This window comes from Gasterosteus aculeatus, chromosome 4, assembly GCF_964276395.1.
Source record: "Gasterosteus aculeatus chromosome 4, fGasAcu3.hap1.1, whole genome shotgun sequence".
Classification (NCBI taxonomy): domain Eukaryota; kingdom Metazoa; phylum Chordata; class Actinopteri; order Perciformes; family Gasterosteidae; genus Gasterosteus; species Gasterosteus aculeatus.
Window position 1 is genome coordinate 13,593,730 of NC_135691.1, and position 18,500 is coordinate 13,612,229.

The following is an 18,500-nucleotide window of genomic DNA, read 5'->3' on the forward strand; positions in this document are numbered from 1 at the left end:
ACATCATATGTAGTACTTCACGTACCTTTACATGGCAACAGTGATGTAACACTGAAGTAACGTTTTGTAGAGATTGTAGGTTGTAGTGAAATTTTCCGAGAAGGGACGTTAGATTACAGTGTAAGAATACACTTGATAGTATATCTGTACTACCAACTATCCTTGGTTCCATTACGTTTCTAAAGAGGACAATAAATCAAGGTATTGCAGTTTTGATTAAATCAATAGCATGTTGTACTCAGTGAGAACATTGTAAAAGTTTTCATTTTTAATGACTAGCTGAGCCACAATCTTGAACATGACACAGGTAAGCTGCTGTGAAAGGTCCCTTTGTTCCCAGTGCACTCTGGGTAGTGAGCCGCCTCCACTTCTTTACCCAAGGTTACGAGTTGAACGGAATATCTTTTTTTTGTTAATGAAGACGCCCTGCAGAAAATGACCTTCAGTTGGTAGTCCTTTTGAAAACTGCATTCTTTCTTTTTAATTGAGAAATACATTTACAATATATCATTGAAAAACATGTACATTTAGCATATTTACACTTAAAATTTGATGGAGTGGATCTTTAAACACACTAAAAACAGAAAACGACCATTCACAAGATTTTTGTACCTACACAGTACTTTTGTTAAGTCTAATTCTACATTTTGGTGCATAAAAGACGATTTGTTTGTTATTCATAATCATTAATTAGAATTTTTAAAAATGACAATAGATTTTTATATTTTACAATTTGATGGAGAGTGTTTACAAATTATTTTAAGCTTTTACCGTTTTCAAAAGAAGGGTAAAGTACTCGGTGGATTAAGGCTCCGGGACATCCTGGATTTGATACAGGAAGCATAAACGAGCTAAAATATGTCTGGCATCATTTCAAAGGTGGCAGTGAAATATTTAGATAAATGAAGACTTATAAAGTGGAGTAAAAGTGAACAAGTTGGCTCATTCGCCTGCATCTCAACACCGACCACCTGTTGCACTCCCGGAACACATGGGCAGAGCTGCATGTTAAACAATCCTTAGTTAACAGTTACTGACTGTAACATCTCAACCCATTTCTCTCCAGTTGAGCTCAGAACCTTTCTTCTTTAAGCATATCCTTGTCCATTTTGTCACTGACGGTTTCGATATTTGCCTGTTGGGTCTTGAGGCGCTGCCTCTGCACACTGTGACTGACACCGTAGGCAAAATAGATGAGCAACCCTGGTGAGTGAAAAGGGGAATCAGTACAGCTGAGCAGCGGACTTAAAATATATAAACCTTTCAAGCAGAAATAAGTTCTTACCCACTGCCATCCAGATAGCATATCGCATCCATGTTTGTGCACCTAACTGGACCATTAGGTAGACGTTAATGAATGTACTCACTACTGGCAGAGCAGGAAGTAAGGGCACCTGTGAATGGGGAAAAGAAAATGGGAAATGATTTACCCCGTTGTATGTATTTTAGAACTTGCTCGGATACACGAGTAATCTTACCATGAAAGACGCCTTGGTAGAATTTTGCGGATGCCTCCAGATGAGGAAAGTGTTTAGCAGCACGATGAAGATGAGGACAGAGACCAGCACCAGACTCCATGCTTCCATACGGGACACAGCATCTAAGGCTTGAGTCAGGGTGACACACAGTGCAACCAAGCATGCAACTGCAGAAAAAGCAAAAATGAAAAGCGACAGTTTATGCAACGGCACAGCAAAGAAACTGATGGGCAAGAAAAGTTACTTAAAAAAAGGAAAAGCCACCGCTTACTCAGTAATGTTTGCCGTGCTTACCAGAGATTATAGTCAAGATTGTGACTCTTCTTGAGGTGGTTGAATTGGCAGTCGATGGAGGCTTTAGGAAGCTAAACTTGGTGTTCAATTCTGGGATCTGTGGGTCTTTCTCTTCAGATGAATCCCCTTGGTACCTTGATTGGGAAGTTGATAAAAAGGTATTTTCAGTTAAACAGGTTATTTTAGCAAGTGTGGCCGAAGAGACGTATGAAATGAATTTACCTCAGTATTAAGATGCAGATGGCTACGAGTGTGTAAGCAAACAAAGTGCCAATGGACATCATTTCCACCAAGGCTTCCAGGTCAAACAGCAGAGCCATGATGGCTGAAGATGACAGAGATTTAAACAGTGTTACTTAAGTCAGTAAACCTCACCCTGGGTACATAGAAGCTGATACACAGCTGGAGCATCTCTACCTGCCACTGTCCCAGACGATATGGTAGCTATGGCAGGGCTGCCCTTGGAAGTGACTTTGGTCAAGGGTTTGAAAAGCAGACCGTCTCTTGCCATGGCGAACAGGACCCGGGGCATCGGGAACATCGATCCCAGCAGGCTGGAGAGCCAAATGCAAATTAGTCAGTCAACAAACATTCAAACACTGTCAGTGAAAGGCCAGCATGACTTTGCACAGACAGGTTATTTCAAACAACATCTCATATGTGGAAAAAAAAAGTGACATTTCCTTTGTATTGTGTCTTGATGTCATTTGAAGCCCGTTCTCTTGGTAACAGGACCCGGGTAGGCCCAGGGCCTCCTTAGTTTAGTATTACAAACTCCTTTAGAATTTTTGTATACCGACAGAGTACATGAGTTGTTGACATCTGAATTTAGAGTTCCTGTGAAGCGCCGGGGGAACAACCTTAAGGAAAGCATGGCGAAGAAAAGTGAAGCCTTTCTAGCCCATGCGTTCTTTTCTGTGAGGCCAGTCATATCTCATCACCCCACCTGTACTACCAGCGGTTTCTTACCTGGTGGACAGGGCACACAGCGATCCCACAGCCACAACGTATTTAGCAGGACCCCAACCGATGTAGTCAAAAGCCACTGGCAGGGGGCTCTTTTCACTGAGCAGGTAGTAAGGCATCATCAGGGTGAGTGCAGCAGACACAGCAAAGTAGGCCAGGAAACAGATAAGAAGTGAGGCCACAATGCCCAGAGGGAGGGACTTCTGAGGGTTCTTCACCTCCTCGCCTATGAAGAACAGCAAAGATATCCGCGACATTTTTATCTGTTGGATAATGTCACGCAAATACGACAAAATAATATGTTATAATCAAACACTTAAGGGACTTAATTGCCGTTTGAGGAACATAATGCTATCTTGCACTTGCCAAGAGCTCATCGCACATCTCATGACCGTCATCGGGGAGTTTGTCAAGTTGTCACAAAGAAAGTTCAGTTGTTATCAAGCAAGTGGAATTCCATACTTGATAACCACTGAACTATCTCAGAGAAAACTTAGCAAACTCCTTCCCCAGATGAAGGCCATGAGACACAGGTTAAAACAAAAATCCTCTAAATGTTTTCAGTGCTCCTATTTCTTTTTTTAATTCTTGTTAGGTATTGTTGTGTTCAAAATGAAGACAGACAAAGCACATCGCAGATCGAAAAGTTAAAATCAGAAGTATTCAATAAAAGAAAGGGTGGTAAAAAGAACATCTCAGCTGAGGAGCCACTGGTCTCTGCAGCCAACGGGCCACAGGGCAGCTCATTGACCGTCCCCATAGTGCCCGTCTGTTGCCTTCACCAGCAAACTCGAGAACAATGGTCCCTACAGGTATTTATACTAATCCGTAAAGGTGTGAAATTTAATGTCCACACCTCTGGGAGTGCTCTTCTGGTGAGTTCAATGTAACTCTGACTGTGAATGTCTCAATACCAGTTGTTGTGCTAGCATTCCAGTTGATTACATTACATTACAGTAAATACAATCATAGCTGTACATTGATAATATTCTATTGATTACAGTTTCAAAATTACAGTGTTTTTACAATATTGTCATTGCTTTATTGATTACACCGTTTTAGAATCATGGCTGTATTCTGGTGTACACTAAATGCATTTTATTAATTTATGAACCGGTCGTAAGTTTATTTCTAATATCCTACAGTATCTTACCAGACAAAACGAACGTTGGCAGTAACACACCAAAACCACCTCAAAGTCTGGCCGTCTGTCATTCGTTTATTAGTCAGAGGATCTCATCTACAGGTATAAATCAAACTATATGTAATCACACTGCTAATGGGGAGACATTGTCACCTCACCTGTTGTAGCGATGCAGTCAAATCCAACGAAAGCGTAGAAACATGTTGCGGCGCCGGCCACCGTTCCACTGATGCCATAGGGGAAAAATCCCCCCTCTCCATACACACTTGTCACATTGACAGTAGAGCTCAAATTTCTGCAGGGTACAGGGAGCATTATTTTGTCTTCATTTACACTGAGGGAGCAACACCCTAAACACAGAAAGGCTTCTCTTGCTCTTTGACATTACTTGAATTCTGCTGTGGCGTTTATCAGACTCTCCTTGCTGATTTGCCAGTTGGAGATGTCCCCTTTGATAAATCCAGAGATGGCCACAAACACCAGCACCAGGATGTTGATTACTGTGAAAATCTTGTTGATTGTCGTTGACTCTTTCACTCCAAATGCGAGCACACCTTCATAGGAAAGACAGTTCCATCTTTTTTGAAGCCTATACTGCCTTCACCATGGCAACAACGGTTGCATACTTTTACCTGACAGTAGCAAGACGAGAACCGCAGCAAAGACATCTGGGTAAGGGGCCAGGCCAGGGAGGCCCATGGCTGCATTTTCTTCAAAGAATTTTGATATGACGCCCCCTATGAGGTCATCAAATGTCCCACTCCATGCCAGCGCAACGCTGGATGTCCCTGAAGAAGATGCAATAAATGAATTAGCTCGAGTCAAGGTCACGAAAAGAAACTACTCATATGTTCTTTCTTCATGTTTCTTTTACATGTTATGGCCCTGTTGTTTAACGCCACGTAGGTTAATGGCATGCAAGCAATAAATATATGTACAAGAGACTGTTTTTGTGAATACAAAAAAACACTCCTATTATAAAAGCTGTAACTGTTAAAAGAGCCATTAAGGATCATATTGTGGAGCAAGTGAAAGGTCAGCATTAAGGAGTCTTGTGTTAATGGTTGATCCTTTATAGGTTTCAGAGTTCTCAGTGAGCTAAACGTGTCACATCAGTGGAGAAATGTTTTTCAGAGGATGAAAATCCAAGAAATTTAGCCACTAAATGAATAGTAAGACAAACAATATATTGAAAAAAAAATGTTTCTTATACATTGTTATCTGTAGGAAACTCATTCTGTGTAGTACACTCACCTATAACGTAGGAGAGTAACAGATTCCAGCCGGTGATAAAAGCCAGCAGCTCCCCGACGGTCACGTAGCTGTAAAGGTACGCTGAGCCTGTTTTGGGAACCCGTGAGCCAAACTCTGCATAGCACAGCCCGGCGAATATGGAGGCCATGGCGGCGATGAAGAAAGAGATGATGATGCTGGGTCCAGCGGTGTCCCTGGCCACCTCTCCAGACAGGACGTAGACCCCTGCCCCCAGGGTGCTGCCCACACCGAGGGCCACCAGGTCCAGGGTGGTCAGGCATCGGTTAAACGTGGACTTCTCCCCCTCCGGCTCCAGGGGCTTCCTCTGAGACAGGCTCACCAGCAAGGACTTCACGCAGCTGCACGACATGCTTCTATGTGTCTGGATTGCGGATGGTAAAACAAGAGACAAGTGTGTGTGTGTGTGTGGGGGGGGGGGGGGTAGTATGATGTCGTGGAGTGGGAGTCAATGGAGGAAAGGGTGAGGGAAAAGGAGAGGAGTGGGGAAGAAAGGGCAGAGCAGTGAACCTGTCAGTGAAGAGTTGTCAGGTCAGCTCCACGGTAGAACATTTACTTGACATTCTGAAATTCTGCTGTTTGTGTAACACTTGCAAAAGGAGACATTTATTAAGGCATCAATGGAGATCAATAACTCGTGGAAACTTCCATTTTGTTGAAGCTTAATCAGGATTACGTAATAACATGTAGTTAAATTGTATTACTAACAATATTTTAATATTTTACAGTAAAGACAAAAGGAAAATGGATTCACTCACCTCTCCTGAATAATCCTTCACTTCACAGGGACACCGGGAAGAGACAATTAATTGTATCCGTCATTCCTCTAAATCACAATATTCTTTTATGCATGCACTTCTTTATCACCCCCCACGATATGATACTGCTGATGTCAAGTGTTTTCATTGACGCCCACAGCAACGCCCTCCTTGTAAATTGCACTTTACTCAACCTTCAATTAGCTACACATTTACTTCCTTGAACACTCCTGAGATCCATTTATAATGGGTCTTTGGTGATAAAAAATAGGTGTTTTTTAATTTGCAAATGGTCTGATATCACACGGGCAGTAGCATGTCAGAGATGGTAAATCCTCTCACACTGATGGAGTGTTTACATTACTTGTGTTGATGACATTTTTTCTTTTCCTGTTTTGAATGACTAAACCTGATGTACAGTTTTGTCATTTGTGCAACTCCAACAAAATGAAACAGGGACTACACTTGTTTTCTTTTGTTTCTATAACAAATCTAACTCATGATTGTAATGTGAGCTAGAGCAGTGGTTTTGATAGTCTTTTCGTGATTGTGCCTTTAGGATAATCCAAGACTACTGCACACATTCCTCCATGACTTTGTATTTCTTCCATCACAAACTGAGACCTGGCACCGATCCAAATGTATTGCAATAGGAAACAACACTTTATCTTTACAGCGTCTTTCCCAACTCAGTGTACAAGGTGCTTGAACTTTAAAAGTACACAGATCTGTTGCCTTTCACTACGTCACACCAAGCCACCTATGTTCTCAAAGTGCGTTTACCACGTGTGTGTTGCCTGGAAACAAGTATGTGACCTTATCACTGCAGCTTTTTGGAGGTTTCCTCTTCGCCTGCCTCCCCATATCTACCTGGACGTGCAAGCTTGAGCCAGACTAACGGTGCTGAGGGTTAAAGGCAACAGGGGGCGGACAAAGCAGCTTTCATGGCAGCCGGCTGCATACTTGCTCTGTGAAAGGTAGCTTTCGCCTTCTCATCTCCCCTCAAGCGCTTTCAGCTCACTTAATCACTGCAGGCATCTACTCTATCGGGCAAGAGGGCGGTTGACAAAGCAGCGGTGTGGATGGTCAAAGTACCTTTGGCTAAACTTGAATCTCAGGATTCCTATCTGCAGACCTTACACCATGAGATACCAACATTACCGGGGACAAGGGGGTATTGCTTAACTAAACCACACTCACGCACATGATGTACAGCTTTATGACTGTACAGTGAAGCTCAGTTGTGTTGTTTATTGCTGTTTACTATGCAAATAAAGTCTGCGTTACAGAGAAATATTGCAGTGCAGCATTCAGATTGACAGTAATTAAAATAGAGGTCAGGGCATTTGAAATCGGACTGGCTTCTGGCAATTTTATTCAGTAGATACATAAATTGTTTACCTTGCCTTTAGTCCCACGAGGAATGACTGGTGACTGTGTGGTGAAAACAGCCAATGAAGCAAAGACCATCCGGGCTGTTGACTTGGATGGAGAAAACATGATTTTTTACTGTGATATATACAAGACTGCCCTGTGTGACCCTCCCACTCAATGGAATTACTTACAAAGTAGCCTTTCTCACTTGCGAGTCGCGACCCGTTTGGTTCATAATGTGGTCATTATTGCCCGGAAGGCACGGGGTGAGAATTGTGAACAGCAAATCCCATTCAGAATGCCAAAAATGCTTTTGTGCTCACTTTGTTTGTTTGTTCTGCTTTCAGATTTTTTAATTTCATATTTTGTTTTAATCCATGAATTTTTGGTGGTGGATGATTCGATTTTTCACATGTGTCTCTGTTATTGTAAAAAAAAAAATCAAAACACTCAGTTTGGAACACAAATATATGGTTTTTATACTTTATAGAGGAAAGTATTTTGTACCCGGGGGGATGTTACTGAGCCTAATTGTTTGTCTGTATGTATACTAGATCACATTTGGACTGTCTTTTACCGTGAGATAGGGTGAAGTTCTCATGCAATGCATTTCAAAAGCAGAAGAGGTCAGTATCTAACAATGCCATTTCATGTGTTGACCTCTGCAAACAGAAGGAGCTCCGAGACAACATGTGCTGATATGTCCAGTTAAGAAATTTAGAAAGTGTCCTTCGTGTTTATACAGTGGGCTGATATCGAGCAATAGCTGTGAAACACGAAGCCGATGATACCAGGTTTCGACTTCCAGTCAGTTGTGAACACACGTCCTGATTCTGATGTGTGTGGTGGCTCTAGACGGGCTGCAAACCTCTGGGCCCCTCGTAGAGTCGCCTCTCGTCATCGTTCATGTCCCACAACTGCATTTAATATCAGTAAGAATGCACATGTTGTGTCACTTTCAAATGACATATATGCCTGGGCTGTAAATAAGTTGGAAATCATTTTTGATGGCATTATGCTTGAAACGAGTTTCTATAGATGGAATTCCTTCCCAATGCTGTCCCCCCACCCTCGCTGGCATCACTCTCCCCCCTCTTACTGGAATAGATGCTTGACAGGACAGAAATAGACCAGGCAAGCGTCCACATCCGTGCCCGTGTATCAGTTTTAACAAGAGGGAAGCACTGTTTGTCTCGGTAACAGATATTGACATCACACCCCCTCTCAAAATCCCTGAACCCTAGGTCATGTGACAAAGTTCAAATAACACAGAGTGAAAACGACTCAACATGACGGTGTGCGCGCGACCGGCTCATTTTAATAGCTTTCATTGTTTCGTGTTTTGAAGATACAGAAATGGTGGTGAAAGATGGAACACTGTCTATAACTAACTGTTCGAGTTATGGCTGTGAGTTGCTGGTCTAACGCGCTCTATGGCACTGCTAAAAACACAGGCTCGCGCACAAAAACCCACGTGCGCGCGCGCACACACACGCGCTTCACAAGAAGCTGCGCGTGGGAGCGCCGCAGTCGCTGCGTCAAGGAGGACACGTAACGGGACCGCTCAGTCTGACCGGAGGACACATCGAACACAACACAACCCTCCTCACTGCAGACTTCCTGCACACAGAAGGTGAGACGTGTTCACGATTATCTGTAAACCTTCTCGTTTTTAAATGTGCCAATGAACTAATTCTTGGATTAATTCATTCATTCTGTGGATTATTGGGTGTACAATTGATCTGGTTCATATATATTATAATGGTTGTTTCTGAATGACAAGAGTCTAAAGTTAGAAAAAAACATACATTTTAGTTAAGTTAAATAAAGTGTATATGGGGGGCAGAGAAGGGTGTGGTTATGTCCCACTCCCCCCTCAAACGTCCATTCTCACATTAAACGGGTCCTGCTATTTTCGGAAAGCTTCACTTTGGGGTTGTAGGGTTAATCTCTCTTTTATGTGTAGAAATGTATTGCGTTTTTAACTGTGATTATAAATGGAGAAATGTATTCAATTCAGGGAAAGTTAGCAGATAGATACTTTCTCTCCAGCAGCTGCCTCCATACACTTCAGTCAATGGCTGCATTATATGTTAGGGAATGGAAAATCTGACGTTCTCCTGCAATAGTACGTTCCATCACCCAGCGTGTAATTTTAGGTGAATGTCTGAAGAAACCTGTTTCTTGTGCTGTAGATGGCGAGACGTTTTACCCAGTTCACTGAACAGACAGCCGCATTACAATGACTCAGGAAAAAGAAGAGATCATCATCATGCAAATGAACTCTTTGCGAGCTGATTGCCCCTCACATTGGAACGAAATGACCTTATTAGGACAAGGATGCTTTGCAATGCTGTTCCTAACCCTACATCAGCGTTTTTCTCTCTCTGTAGGCCTGAGGTTATTGATTCCAGCGCAGACCAAATATAAAAATGGTAAGTGAGCAGAACCTTTCTCATTCGACATGATATGGCTTATGTCTGAGTACCTTGTGTCTATGGCGCACAGATGGTTTTGTTTGGCACTGAATGAGGAATGGACCGACTGAGGCCATTTTACTGCCTCCATGGGATCTTCCCCATCATAAAGGAAGCAGTGTAGGTGTTATTGACACCTACAGCACCACCGCATCTGAAAGAGCCCAATAGCTCTTAGTTATGCTAAAGTGTAGGTAGAAATTAAGCTCCTTATAATAAATCCACATGAGGCCTTTTACCACATAAAGAGCCACAAATGAGACAAGGTTAGCTAAAGACCCGTTCCTGAAGGCTTGTATTTGTGGCCTGGTTGCTATGTGGGGGCGAAGCTCTCCAACTGTCGTGAAGAGTGATGGTCACGGTAGCGAAACAGACGATCAGAGCATGTGCAGTGGCCCCTCGTGCAGGGCGGAGAAAATTCTTTGGCCGACTGCCTCGATGCAGCAGTAATCTCTATACGGCAGCTGCAAGTTTGAGCTTTGAATACGTAGGCCGAGCGTTCTGATTTCCCCCGGCCAATGAGCAAATGCCCTTACGACTTCACAGGTTCCCAAATGGTTGAGCAATCAGCACTGTGAGCATTTTGAGGGAAACTATGAGTGAAGCCTGCAAAGGGAGCTACTTTGTGTGCAACCTGACACTCTCTAGTGCCCGTACACCCCCACTGTCCCACTCATACACGCACCGGCGACACACACAAACCACACACACACACACACACACACACACACACACACACACACACACACACACATAAACACTCAGACAGACAGGTTTTCCTCTGCTCCATCTCAGCCGGGGGTGAGACAGGTGCAGCAGGCCTCCCGTCCCAGTGTCCCGTCACTGCCCCTTTAACACAGTCCACTCCCTCCACCCCGCAAGGAAGTTACGGTTAGACACAACATCGAGTGTTGACCGCCTGTCCTTTAGTTGGGCGGGTTGACATCAAACCACTTTCTCAACTCCATACTTGAGCTGAGCTGAGCAGAGCAGTGAATGTTAAACGTTAACATGATCTGGATAGTTGCTCTGTGAGCCTGCACACACAGCGAGGGCTGGAGCTAAATGTTGATGTCATCATGCTGACATGGTCACAATGCAAACATGCTGATGTTTAGCAGGTTGAGTCTTGAAGTTTGCTTATTAGCACTAAACCCAAAGGACAGCTGGGGCTGACGGGGAGGTCACATTTTCCTGTCAAGTATTTGACAGTTGGACATTTGACCTGAGGCCAGCAGCACCGGAGATTAAAAAGGGGATCACAAAAGTCTCAAGACTTCACCCTCTGTATGTAAGTTACATTTCCTGGCAGTCCATAGAACATAGAACAATTAGAATTCCTGGAAAGAAAATTCCAGATATAGTTTATCTATGACCATTTGTTATGTGTATCTGTAGGAATACATTTGCATTTCCACACATCCTAGATGGCATAACATGACAATTTACCACTAATCCAGTTGGACGCTTTTTCTCACAGGGGTTCAGAGGCACAATAACGGATGCTGCGGACTTTGATCCCACCGCTGATGCCGAGACCCTTTTCAATGCGATGAAAGGCTTCGGTGAGTTCCTCACTCCTCCGGTATTTAGCCGTGGAGGGTATAAGGTCCTCTTTAATCTTATCAACTTGTATTTAACAGAGCAATCGTTGCGGTCGCATCAGTTTCTGTGAGTGAGACGGACTTTGTTGAAGCGGTTGCTTTGTGTTCCTCAGGCAGTGATAAAGATGCCATATTGGACTTAGTCACATCAAGGAGCAATAGACAGCGGCAGGAAGTCATTGCAGCGTACAAATGCAGCTTTGGAAAGGTACAACGAATCATATCCTCATCGCATCTTGTTTTTTCGTTGGCTGAAATAGAAATTTTAGCAATTTTAAACACATTCAGACAGTAGAGAGGACTTGTCTTGATCATAGGACCTGATTGAGGATCTGAAATATGAGCTGACGGGCAAGTTTGAGCGTCTCATCGTCAGTCTGATGAGAACCCCGGCCTACCATGACGCCAAAGAAATCCACGATGCAATCGAAGTAAGACATTTACTTCACAGTGAGACTCTTTATAGCACTCCAGTTACATTGAACAAAGCAGAAGCTCCTTCAGTATTAACTTTAGGCTCTTTTCCTAGGGAGTTGGAACAAGCGAGAGATGCCTCATTGAAATCATGGCATCCAGAAACAACAGGCAGATGAATGAGATGGTTGCAGCTTACAAGGACGGTAAGGCTTCTTAAATGAGATGTCATTTTAAATCAACATTTTCTCTACATTTGACGTGGATATCCGTGTACCCAGCCTATGGCAGAGACATGGAAGAGGACATAATCGCGGACACATCGGGGCACTTTAAGAAGATGCTGGTTGTTTTACTTCAGGTGAGTTCACTGAGGAGTGGATGCAATGACCAGAGAAGCATCCAGTCAACCACACAGGGACTGTCTAAGCCACAGCTCACTGCTTGCTCACTGCTTGTTTGGGTTTGTTCCAGGGGACCAGAGATGAGTCAGGAGTGGTGGACGCAGATCTGGTGCAGCAGGATGCACAAGTGAGAAACACTTAATGAGTAGTAGAGAATTCAGTATGCTTGGGATTATTGGGTCTTTCATTGAAAAACTAATTAGATTTGTTGTATGTATATTTTTTTTACTTGAGTGGTAAATAACTGTGGTATTTTAGATGCCTCATTATAAGGCGTTGTCACTATTTACTAAAATATTGTGCCTAGTAGTCAAGGCATTGTTGAAGCAAATATATTGACAATACAAGGTCTTGGCCTGTGGCAATGTCCTATGTAGAGGAGCTTCCAGGCTTTCTCACATAACCAACGTCAGATATTCATTTTCAATCATTCTTCTTTCAAGGTGCAATGATATAATTTGGATCTCTGAAACGTGTATTGTTTTTTTGGTTTCACATTAAATCGGCTCATCCTGTGTGTCCTTACCTCTTTGCAGGATCTATACGCAGCCGGAGAAGAGCAGTGGGGGACCGACGAGGCCAAATTCATCATGATCCTGGGAAACCGCAGCGTGACCCACCTCTGCATGGGTGAGCACAGCAGTGAGGCCTCCAGACTTTCCCACTGTGACCTGAGTCTCGGCGGCTATTGGCGCCTTAGAACTCATCATCCCAGTTAACGCTCCTCTACGACTGTGCCTTCTGTGTCTAATGTCACGAAAACGGTCTGAGGCCTGATGTTCCCCGTAAAACGCCACTGTGAGCACAATATAGAATGCATTTCACTGTGTCGTCTTCTGGTTGTTCAGTTTTTGATGCGTTCGAGAAGGTCGCCGAGATGTCCATAGAGGACACCATCAAGCGTGAGCTGTCTGGGGACTTTGAGAGGCTGATGCTGGCTGTTGGTAAGAAACACGCTACGCTACCGCGTGTTAAAGCAACGCGAGGGGTCAGTCTAACACAAGGCCGTCTTCTTGGCTTCTCTTCACAGTCCAGTGCATAAGGAGTGTTCCCATGTTCTTTGCCAAGCGGCTTTACAAAGCAATGAAGGTAAAATGACTAGAAAACACATTCCTAGCAGTAGTATTTTGATAAGATTTTTAAAATAAATTAGGCCTACAATAATTCAGAAATAGTTGCCTGGTTGACTCGTCCTCTCCTTCATTTCCAGGGTCTCGGTACAGCCGACAACACCCTGATCAGGATCATGATTTGTCGTTCTGAAATAGACATTTTGGACATCCGAGAGTGTTTCCGCCTATTATATGAGAAGTCCCTTTTTAACATGATTACGGTTGGTCATGTTTTTTTTAATGAAAATAGATTGAAATAGCATTGTTTAGTTTCTTACTGTTCTCATGTCACCTACCTGCCTTGTTTGTATTGTTGCTGCTTTTATGGTTTTTGTTTCTACCACGTGTAGTGCCTTTCAGTACCTTTTAAAGTGCTACACAAAATACATCTATCATTAGGATTATCAGAAGATCATACACCTGTAACCGGATTTTTTGTATCTTCAAACCTGCCAGGACGACACATCAGGGGATTACAAGAGGACCCTGCTTAATCTATGTGGAGGAGATGATGAGTAAGTTAAAGTGTACAACCACAGGGGGGTGATAGAGCACCACTTTTCGGGAGTTGTTTTCTGAGGGCAGTTAAAAAACTGTCTTTTGAGTTATGAGAGAAGAAGGATCAATGCCTCAGGGACAAGAACTACCTGGTGAAGTTGAAATCCAAAGATTGAAGTAAAGAAAAGCAGCAGAGTGTCTAATATCAGACTCCCGTCTGCAGTGAATAACTCGCTCTGCACCACCTGAAGTTTGGGCTTTGCTCACCGCGCTGTCTTGTGTCAAACTGATTTTTACAGCATAGCGGGAGAGTTCTTCCCTGAAGCTGCTCAGATAGCCTACAAGATGTGGGAAATGAGCGCCATGACCAAAGTGCAGGTTTGGACCCCTGTTTGCTCCCCCATTAGATGTGTCATTGCATGTGTGGCTTGGCAGTGGCATGCATCCTAATTACCTGCTCGCCCTGCAATGACCCTGCGTCTTGCGGTCCCACCAACTTGGTACTGATAACACTGGCACGTGTACAGAACGAGAGCTTTGTGTAACCGCGGATAGGACCAGAATACTGTGCTCTCAAAAACAATTGCTTTTTTTTGTAATGCGCTCTCAAAGCTGCCGTTTTGCCTCGCTGGGTCCTGAATGTCAAGGATATCTCAGCATTTTGTCAACAAAAACTTGTCTCTCTAACGGTTTGTGAAGCTCAGTTGTACTTCAGCCTTCCCACTTTTCCCGTGATGGCTTCTAACCCTGAGAGGGCGAAGTCCCCCCTCGAAAAGCTTTCCTCCTTCTGCATGTTTAGAACTTCATTTTAACATATCTGATGCATTTTAATTTGAAATAATTTATCATATATTTTGTCCAGTCCACATTGTCTGTGTATGTAATTATTGAATCTCACACTCGATCATGTCCTCCCACAAACCTTAGCTTAGGCCAACAGTCCGCCCTGCATCCAGTTTCGACCCAGCTGCTGATGCTCAAGCGCTTAGGAAGGCCATGAAGGGATTTGGTATGCAGCCCGGAAAAGCACATTTACACCATTACAATCTTACAAAACACCTTATGATACTAACTGCCCTGCTGCTGCTGACAGGGACGGACGAAGATGCAATCATTGACATTGTTGCGCAGAGAAGCAATGCTCAGAGGCAAGAGATCAGACGGACCTTCAAATCCCTTCTGGGACGGGTGAGTGAAATTAATCATTGCGAATCAAATCCTGGACCAAAAGAAATGATGTCTCGTGCTGGAACATGTGTCTCACCTCGTCGTGATCTACCAGTAGATGTGTTTAACATGCCAGGCACAACATCTAGCATTCGCTGCAAGCTGTTTCCTGTAACTCAGTGTGTTTGATGTGTCTTCAGGATCTGATGAAGGACCTGAAGTCTGAGCTTTCAAAGAACTTAGAGAGGCTGATCATTGGGCTCATGTTGACCCCTGCAGAGTTTGATGCCAAAATGATGAGGAAGGCGATAGAGGTACAGTAGATCCAAATCACCTAAAGATTTTTATTTGACGACATGGTTAGTTTACAGTACATGTGCAGTAAAGAAAGGACTCATTGGTGCAGCTCTTTATAAATGTTCAGTGTGTGCTTTGTTGATTTGGAGCCCCGTGAGCTTCAGCTGGTGTTTAAATGTCATGAACTTTTTTGAAAGTCAAATATCTTTGCATGAATTTCCCTGTGTCAAAGCCTGACTAAGTTTTCACTCTGAACATATAGGAATTTAAATGTATGTATTGTTCACATTTAGATGCAGGGCATTTTAATATTTAGCTTATTTGAAGGCATACGGTCACTTTGCTGCACTTATGTCTTGAATAGTCACGCACATTTGTCCAATGTGCTATTTAAGCTTAATAGAGTTCAGCCAATCATAGTATGATATTCCATCACACACTTCCTGGCTTAATCATATATGTGATGATCAATACAGATCATTATGAGGAGGGTCTCTGATAAAATATATATGAAAATAATATATAAGACGCAAACAAGGATTACGAACCCTAACCCAAACCCACTTTCGTCAGTAAACATGAGGAGTTCACTCTTCCTAGCTGTGTGCTGTGTTCATGTTCATGTGTTGTGTATGCCGTTATTTGTGAAAACTCAAAGTTTCTTTAACAGGGGGCTGGGACAGATGAACACGCTCTGATTGAGATCCTGGTCACCAGGAGCAATGAGGAAATACTTGCCATGAATGCTGCTTATCAACATGGTGAGTTTGATTCCCTAAAAGATTTCTTTAAATCACTTACTTGGTCTGGAAACGTTTCAAAATAAACCTTTTCACCTCACAGCCTATAAGAAGTCTTTGGAGGAAGCCATTAATTCAGACACATCAGGCCACTTCTGCCGCATCCTCGTCTCTCTGGTGCAGGTAATCACCATCCTCATAATGAGAACTTAGACTGTGTTTTGCTTCCACACCCACTCAGTGGTTGCAGTCTGTCAGTCTGTAGCAGAAAACAGAAATAGCGTTTAACCGCCTTTACTCTCTTCAGGGTGCAAGAGAAGACGGGCCTGCAGATGAGGAAAGAGCTATTGGAGATTCTCAGGTGCCTCAGTGCTCACTGTAACACTTCAGTGTCTATGTGACAAAAGAAGGCGTTTAAATATATGTTTCTCTTAAACTTATCAGGAACTTGCTGATGCATGCAATGCCGAGTCTGATGACATGGTGATGAAGTTCATGAGTATTCTGTGCACCAGAAGCTTCCCCCACCTCAGGAAAGGTCACAAACTCTCAATGATCAAGTAATTGCAAAATCTAGATGATATGACCTTGACTAATGTAATCAATATTTACTATTTACAGTATTCCAGGAGTTTGTCAGATACTCCAACAAGGACATTGAGCAGATTATCAAGAAAGAGATGTCTGGTGATGTCAAGAATGCATTTTATGCAATAGGTAATAACTCTCTTGTAGAGTGTAAAGTATATACTGCTGACATGATATACAGTCCTCCTCAGAGTTTTCTTTCTCTCTCTTTTCTTTAGTCCGCAGTGTGAAGAACCAGCCCTCTTATTTTGCTGATCGTCTTTACAAAGCCATGAAGGTACAGTGTCATAACGCTTTAAAGGTCTTGGATGCCATATAGCTATACGGTCATATTTGTTGATGCCTGCAGTGTATTTGTGGTTTTGTCTTCTTTCTTGGTATCAATGGTGCTAAATGGTCCCACAGTATCAGTCACTGTAACCTAATGAGAATTAACAAAGCATCTATTGATCTTGGATGCAGGGCCTTGGTACGGACGACAGGGCGCTGATCCGCATCATGGTGTCCCGAAGCGAGGCTGACCTTTTCAACATTCGTAAAGAGTTCAAGGAAACACATGATGTCTCCCTCCATGAATTCATCAAGGTAGAAACTATGATCGTAAGTCGGAGTCTTTGTCAACTAATACTCTTGTTTGGTTTGTTGTCTTCTCATCACATGTGTCTCTCTGGACGATTTGTCTATTCTCCTTGTTCCCCACTTTGTCAGTGTATGTGTTGCACGTCGTTCTGCTGCTGTGGATGGGTGGGGGATGGGGTGTGTGTGCATGTGCGTGTGTGTGTGTGTGCGTCTGTTTGGGGGTGGGGTTAAGGAATTTCCCTTGCATGCTTATTAACTTCCTCTCCATATCCGCTGTTTGATTGGCTGGAAGCCGCAGATACAGGAACTACCCAGAAACTGTTCTATAATAATTTACAGATTACATCACCGCGACACCAATACAAACACAGCGAGTATGGATGCCCTGGATAAACTTGGCCAGAAATATTATCAAATCAACAGCGAAAGTTGCTACGATTACATTCTTCGCACAAAATGTCTGTACAGTAAAACCACCTACTTGAACTAAATCTACCAGCTCCGGCTTTAGTTCTGGTAGTTGGAAAATGTCGATCTCCTCATCTAACTCCTAGAAATCAAATGGAATCTGGTCCTTAAAAATATATCCAGACTTAACAATTGTGACGAAGATTATAAATTATAATAACAAGTGGGTAATTTCACCATGAGCTGATCTTTTGACTCGTGAGTTCTGCTTGTCCTCGTGGCTCACATTCATTCAACATTAGTAAGAGGTCAACATTGTTTTGCTGTTGTGTGAGTTCAAAGAATGAGCCCCGCTTACCAGTTTTTGCTCTGTGATGACAAAATGTCAGCAGACAGAAACGGTGTTTCCCATTAATTCCAGTTCCATCTGTGTGTGTGTTCTCCATCTTTCTCCAGGGTGATACCTCAGGAGACTACCGGAAAACCCTGCTGCTGCTCTGTGGAGGGGAAGATTAAGCTGGACTCGTCTCTGCAGCTCCATCCTACAGCGTTTAATGAAAACCCAAGAGACAAGCCTATTCACTGTGGTGGTTGACGTCAAAATCCGTCAGTGGCCCTCAACTGCTGCCTCTGCTAAGGCAAACCAAGTGACCTATGACCTGTGGCCCTGTCTGTCGGAATGACATCTTTCTTTCTTTTTCTACAGCTCATATGTAACGTGAATATGTTCAAGTCGCTTTAGAAAAGTGCTTCACATGTACAATATATTGGAAATGAGTGGAATAGTGCCTTCAGATTGCTGGCCGCCCAATGATTACTGTGATTTTAAGGTGTCGTATAAAATAAAATAATTAAAAGCACAACCAAATCTATTTTCTTCTTCTTAGAAAAACATTCATTTGAAATGTAAATCCTGCCATATCACA

The 18,500-nt window shown here is 43.1% G+C and overlaps 2 protein-coding genes across 7 annotated transcripts; one reads left to right on the top strand and one right to left on the bottom strand.

The window, feature by feature from the left end:
- Window positions 1-456: 456 nt before the first annotated feature.
- On the bottom strand, window positions 457-7,467 carry LOC120817519 (cationic amino acid transporter 2). Of its 3 annotated transcripts, none has more exons than XM_040173831.2 (13): window positions 7,314-7,440; window positions 5,913-5,932; window positions 5,137-5,518; window positions 4,515-4,670; window positions 4,271-4,436; window positions 4,041-4,177; window positions 2,742-2,964; window positions 2,190-2,326; window positions 1,995-2,097; window positions 1,773-1,906; window positions 1,479-1,645; window positions 1,286-1,394; window positions 457-1,203 (listed from the first exon to the last, which is right to left on the bottom strand). In XM_040173831.2, exons 3-13 carry the CDS (start codon window positions 5,504-5,506, stop codon window positions 1,073-1,075), a joined length of 1,833 nt encoding a protein of 610 aa, XP_040029765.1. In that variant the 5' UTR covers window positions 5,507-5,518; window positions 5,913-5,932; window positions 7,314-7,440; the 3' UTR covers window positions 457-1,072. The 3 variants fall into 3 exon arrangements, with proteins under 3 accessions (XP_040029765.1, XP_040029762.1, XP_040029763.2); XM_040173828.2 differs by having other exon boundaries at window positions 5,913-5,927; window positions 7,314-7,401; XM_040173829.2 differs by lacking the exon at window positions 5,913-5,932 and having other exon boundaries at window positions 7,314-7,467.
- A 1,089-nt stretch (window positions 7,468-8,556) lies between these two features.
- anxa6 (annexin A6) lies at window positions 8,557-18,437 on the top strand. Of its 4 annotated transcripts, none has more exons than XM_040173825.2 (25): window positions 8,557-8,919; window positions 9,680-9,721; window positions 11,244-11,328; window positions 11,481-11,575; window positions 11,685-11,798; window positions 11,897-11,987; window positions 12,063-12,142; window positions 12,256-12,312; window positions 12,722-12,815; window positions 13,034-13,129; window positions 13,216-13,274; window positions 13,396-13,518; window positions 13,754-13,812; window positions 14,095-14,173; window positions 14,723-14,804; window positions 14,889-14,983; window positions 15,163-15,276; window positions 15,930-16,020; window positions 16,103-16,182; window positions 16,307-16,360; window positions 16,444-16,537; window positions 16,621-16,716; window positions 16,806-16,864; window positions 17,050-17,187; window positions 18,031-18,437. In XM_040173825.2, the coding sequence occupies exons 2-25, from the start codon at window positions 9,719-9,721 to the stop codon at window positions 18,088-18,090; spliced, it is 1,998 nt and encodes a 665-aa protein (XP_040029759.2). In that variant the 5' UTR covers window positions 8,557-8,919; window positions 9,680-9,718; the 3' UTR covers window positions 18,091-18,437. The 4 variants fall into 4 exon arrangements, with proteins under 4 accessions (XP_040029759.2, XP_040029761.2, XP_040029760.2 ...); XM_040173827.2 differs by having other exon boundaries at window positions 17,050-17,172; XM_040173826.2 differs by having other exon boundaries at window positions 8,775-8,919; window positions 9,661-9,721.
- Window positions 18,438-18,500: the final 63 nt, after the last annotated feature.

Coding starts and splice junctions, on each gene's coding strand:
- LOC120817519 (XM_040173829.2), bottom strand. CDS start 7,412: ATGTTTTCTCCATCCAAGTCAACAGCCCGGATGGTCTTTGCTTCATTG. Junction 1,395..1,478: donor CTACCAAGGCGTCTTTCATG/GTAAGATTACTC, acceptor CCCCATTCACAG/GTGCCCTTACTTCCTGCTCT. Junction 1,204..1,285: donor TGCTATCTGGATGGCAGTGG/GTAAGAACTTAT, acceptor TTCACTCACCAG/GGTTGCTCATCTATTTTGCC.
- anxa6 (XM_040173825.2), top strand. Junction 11,988..12,062: donor GGTTGCAGCTTACAAGGACG/GTAAGGCTTCTT, acceptor CCGTGTACCCAG/CCTATGGCAGAGACATGGAA. Junction 13,130..13,215: donor GAGGCTGATGCTGGCTGTTG/GTAAGAAACACG, acceptor TTCTCTTCACAG/TCCAGTGCATAAGGAGTGTT.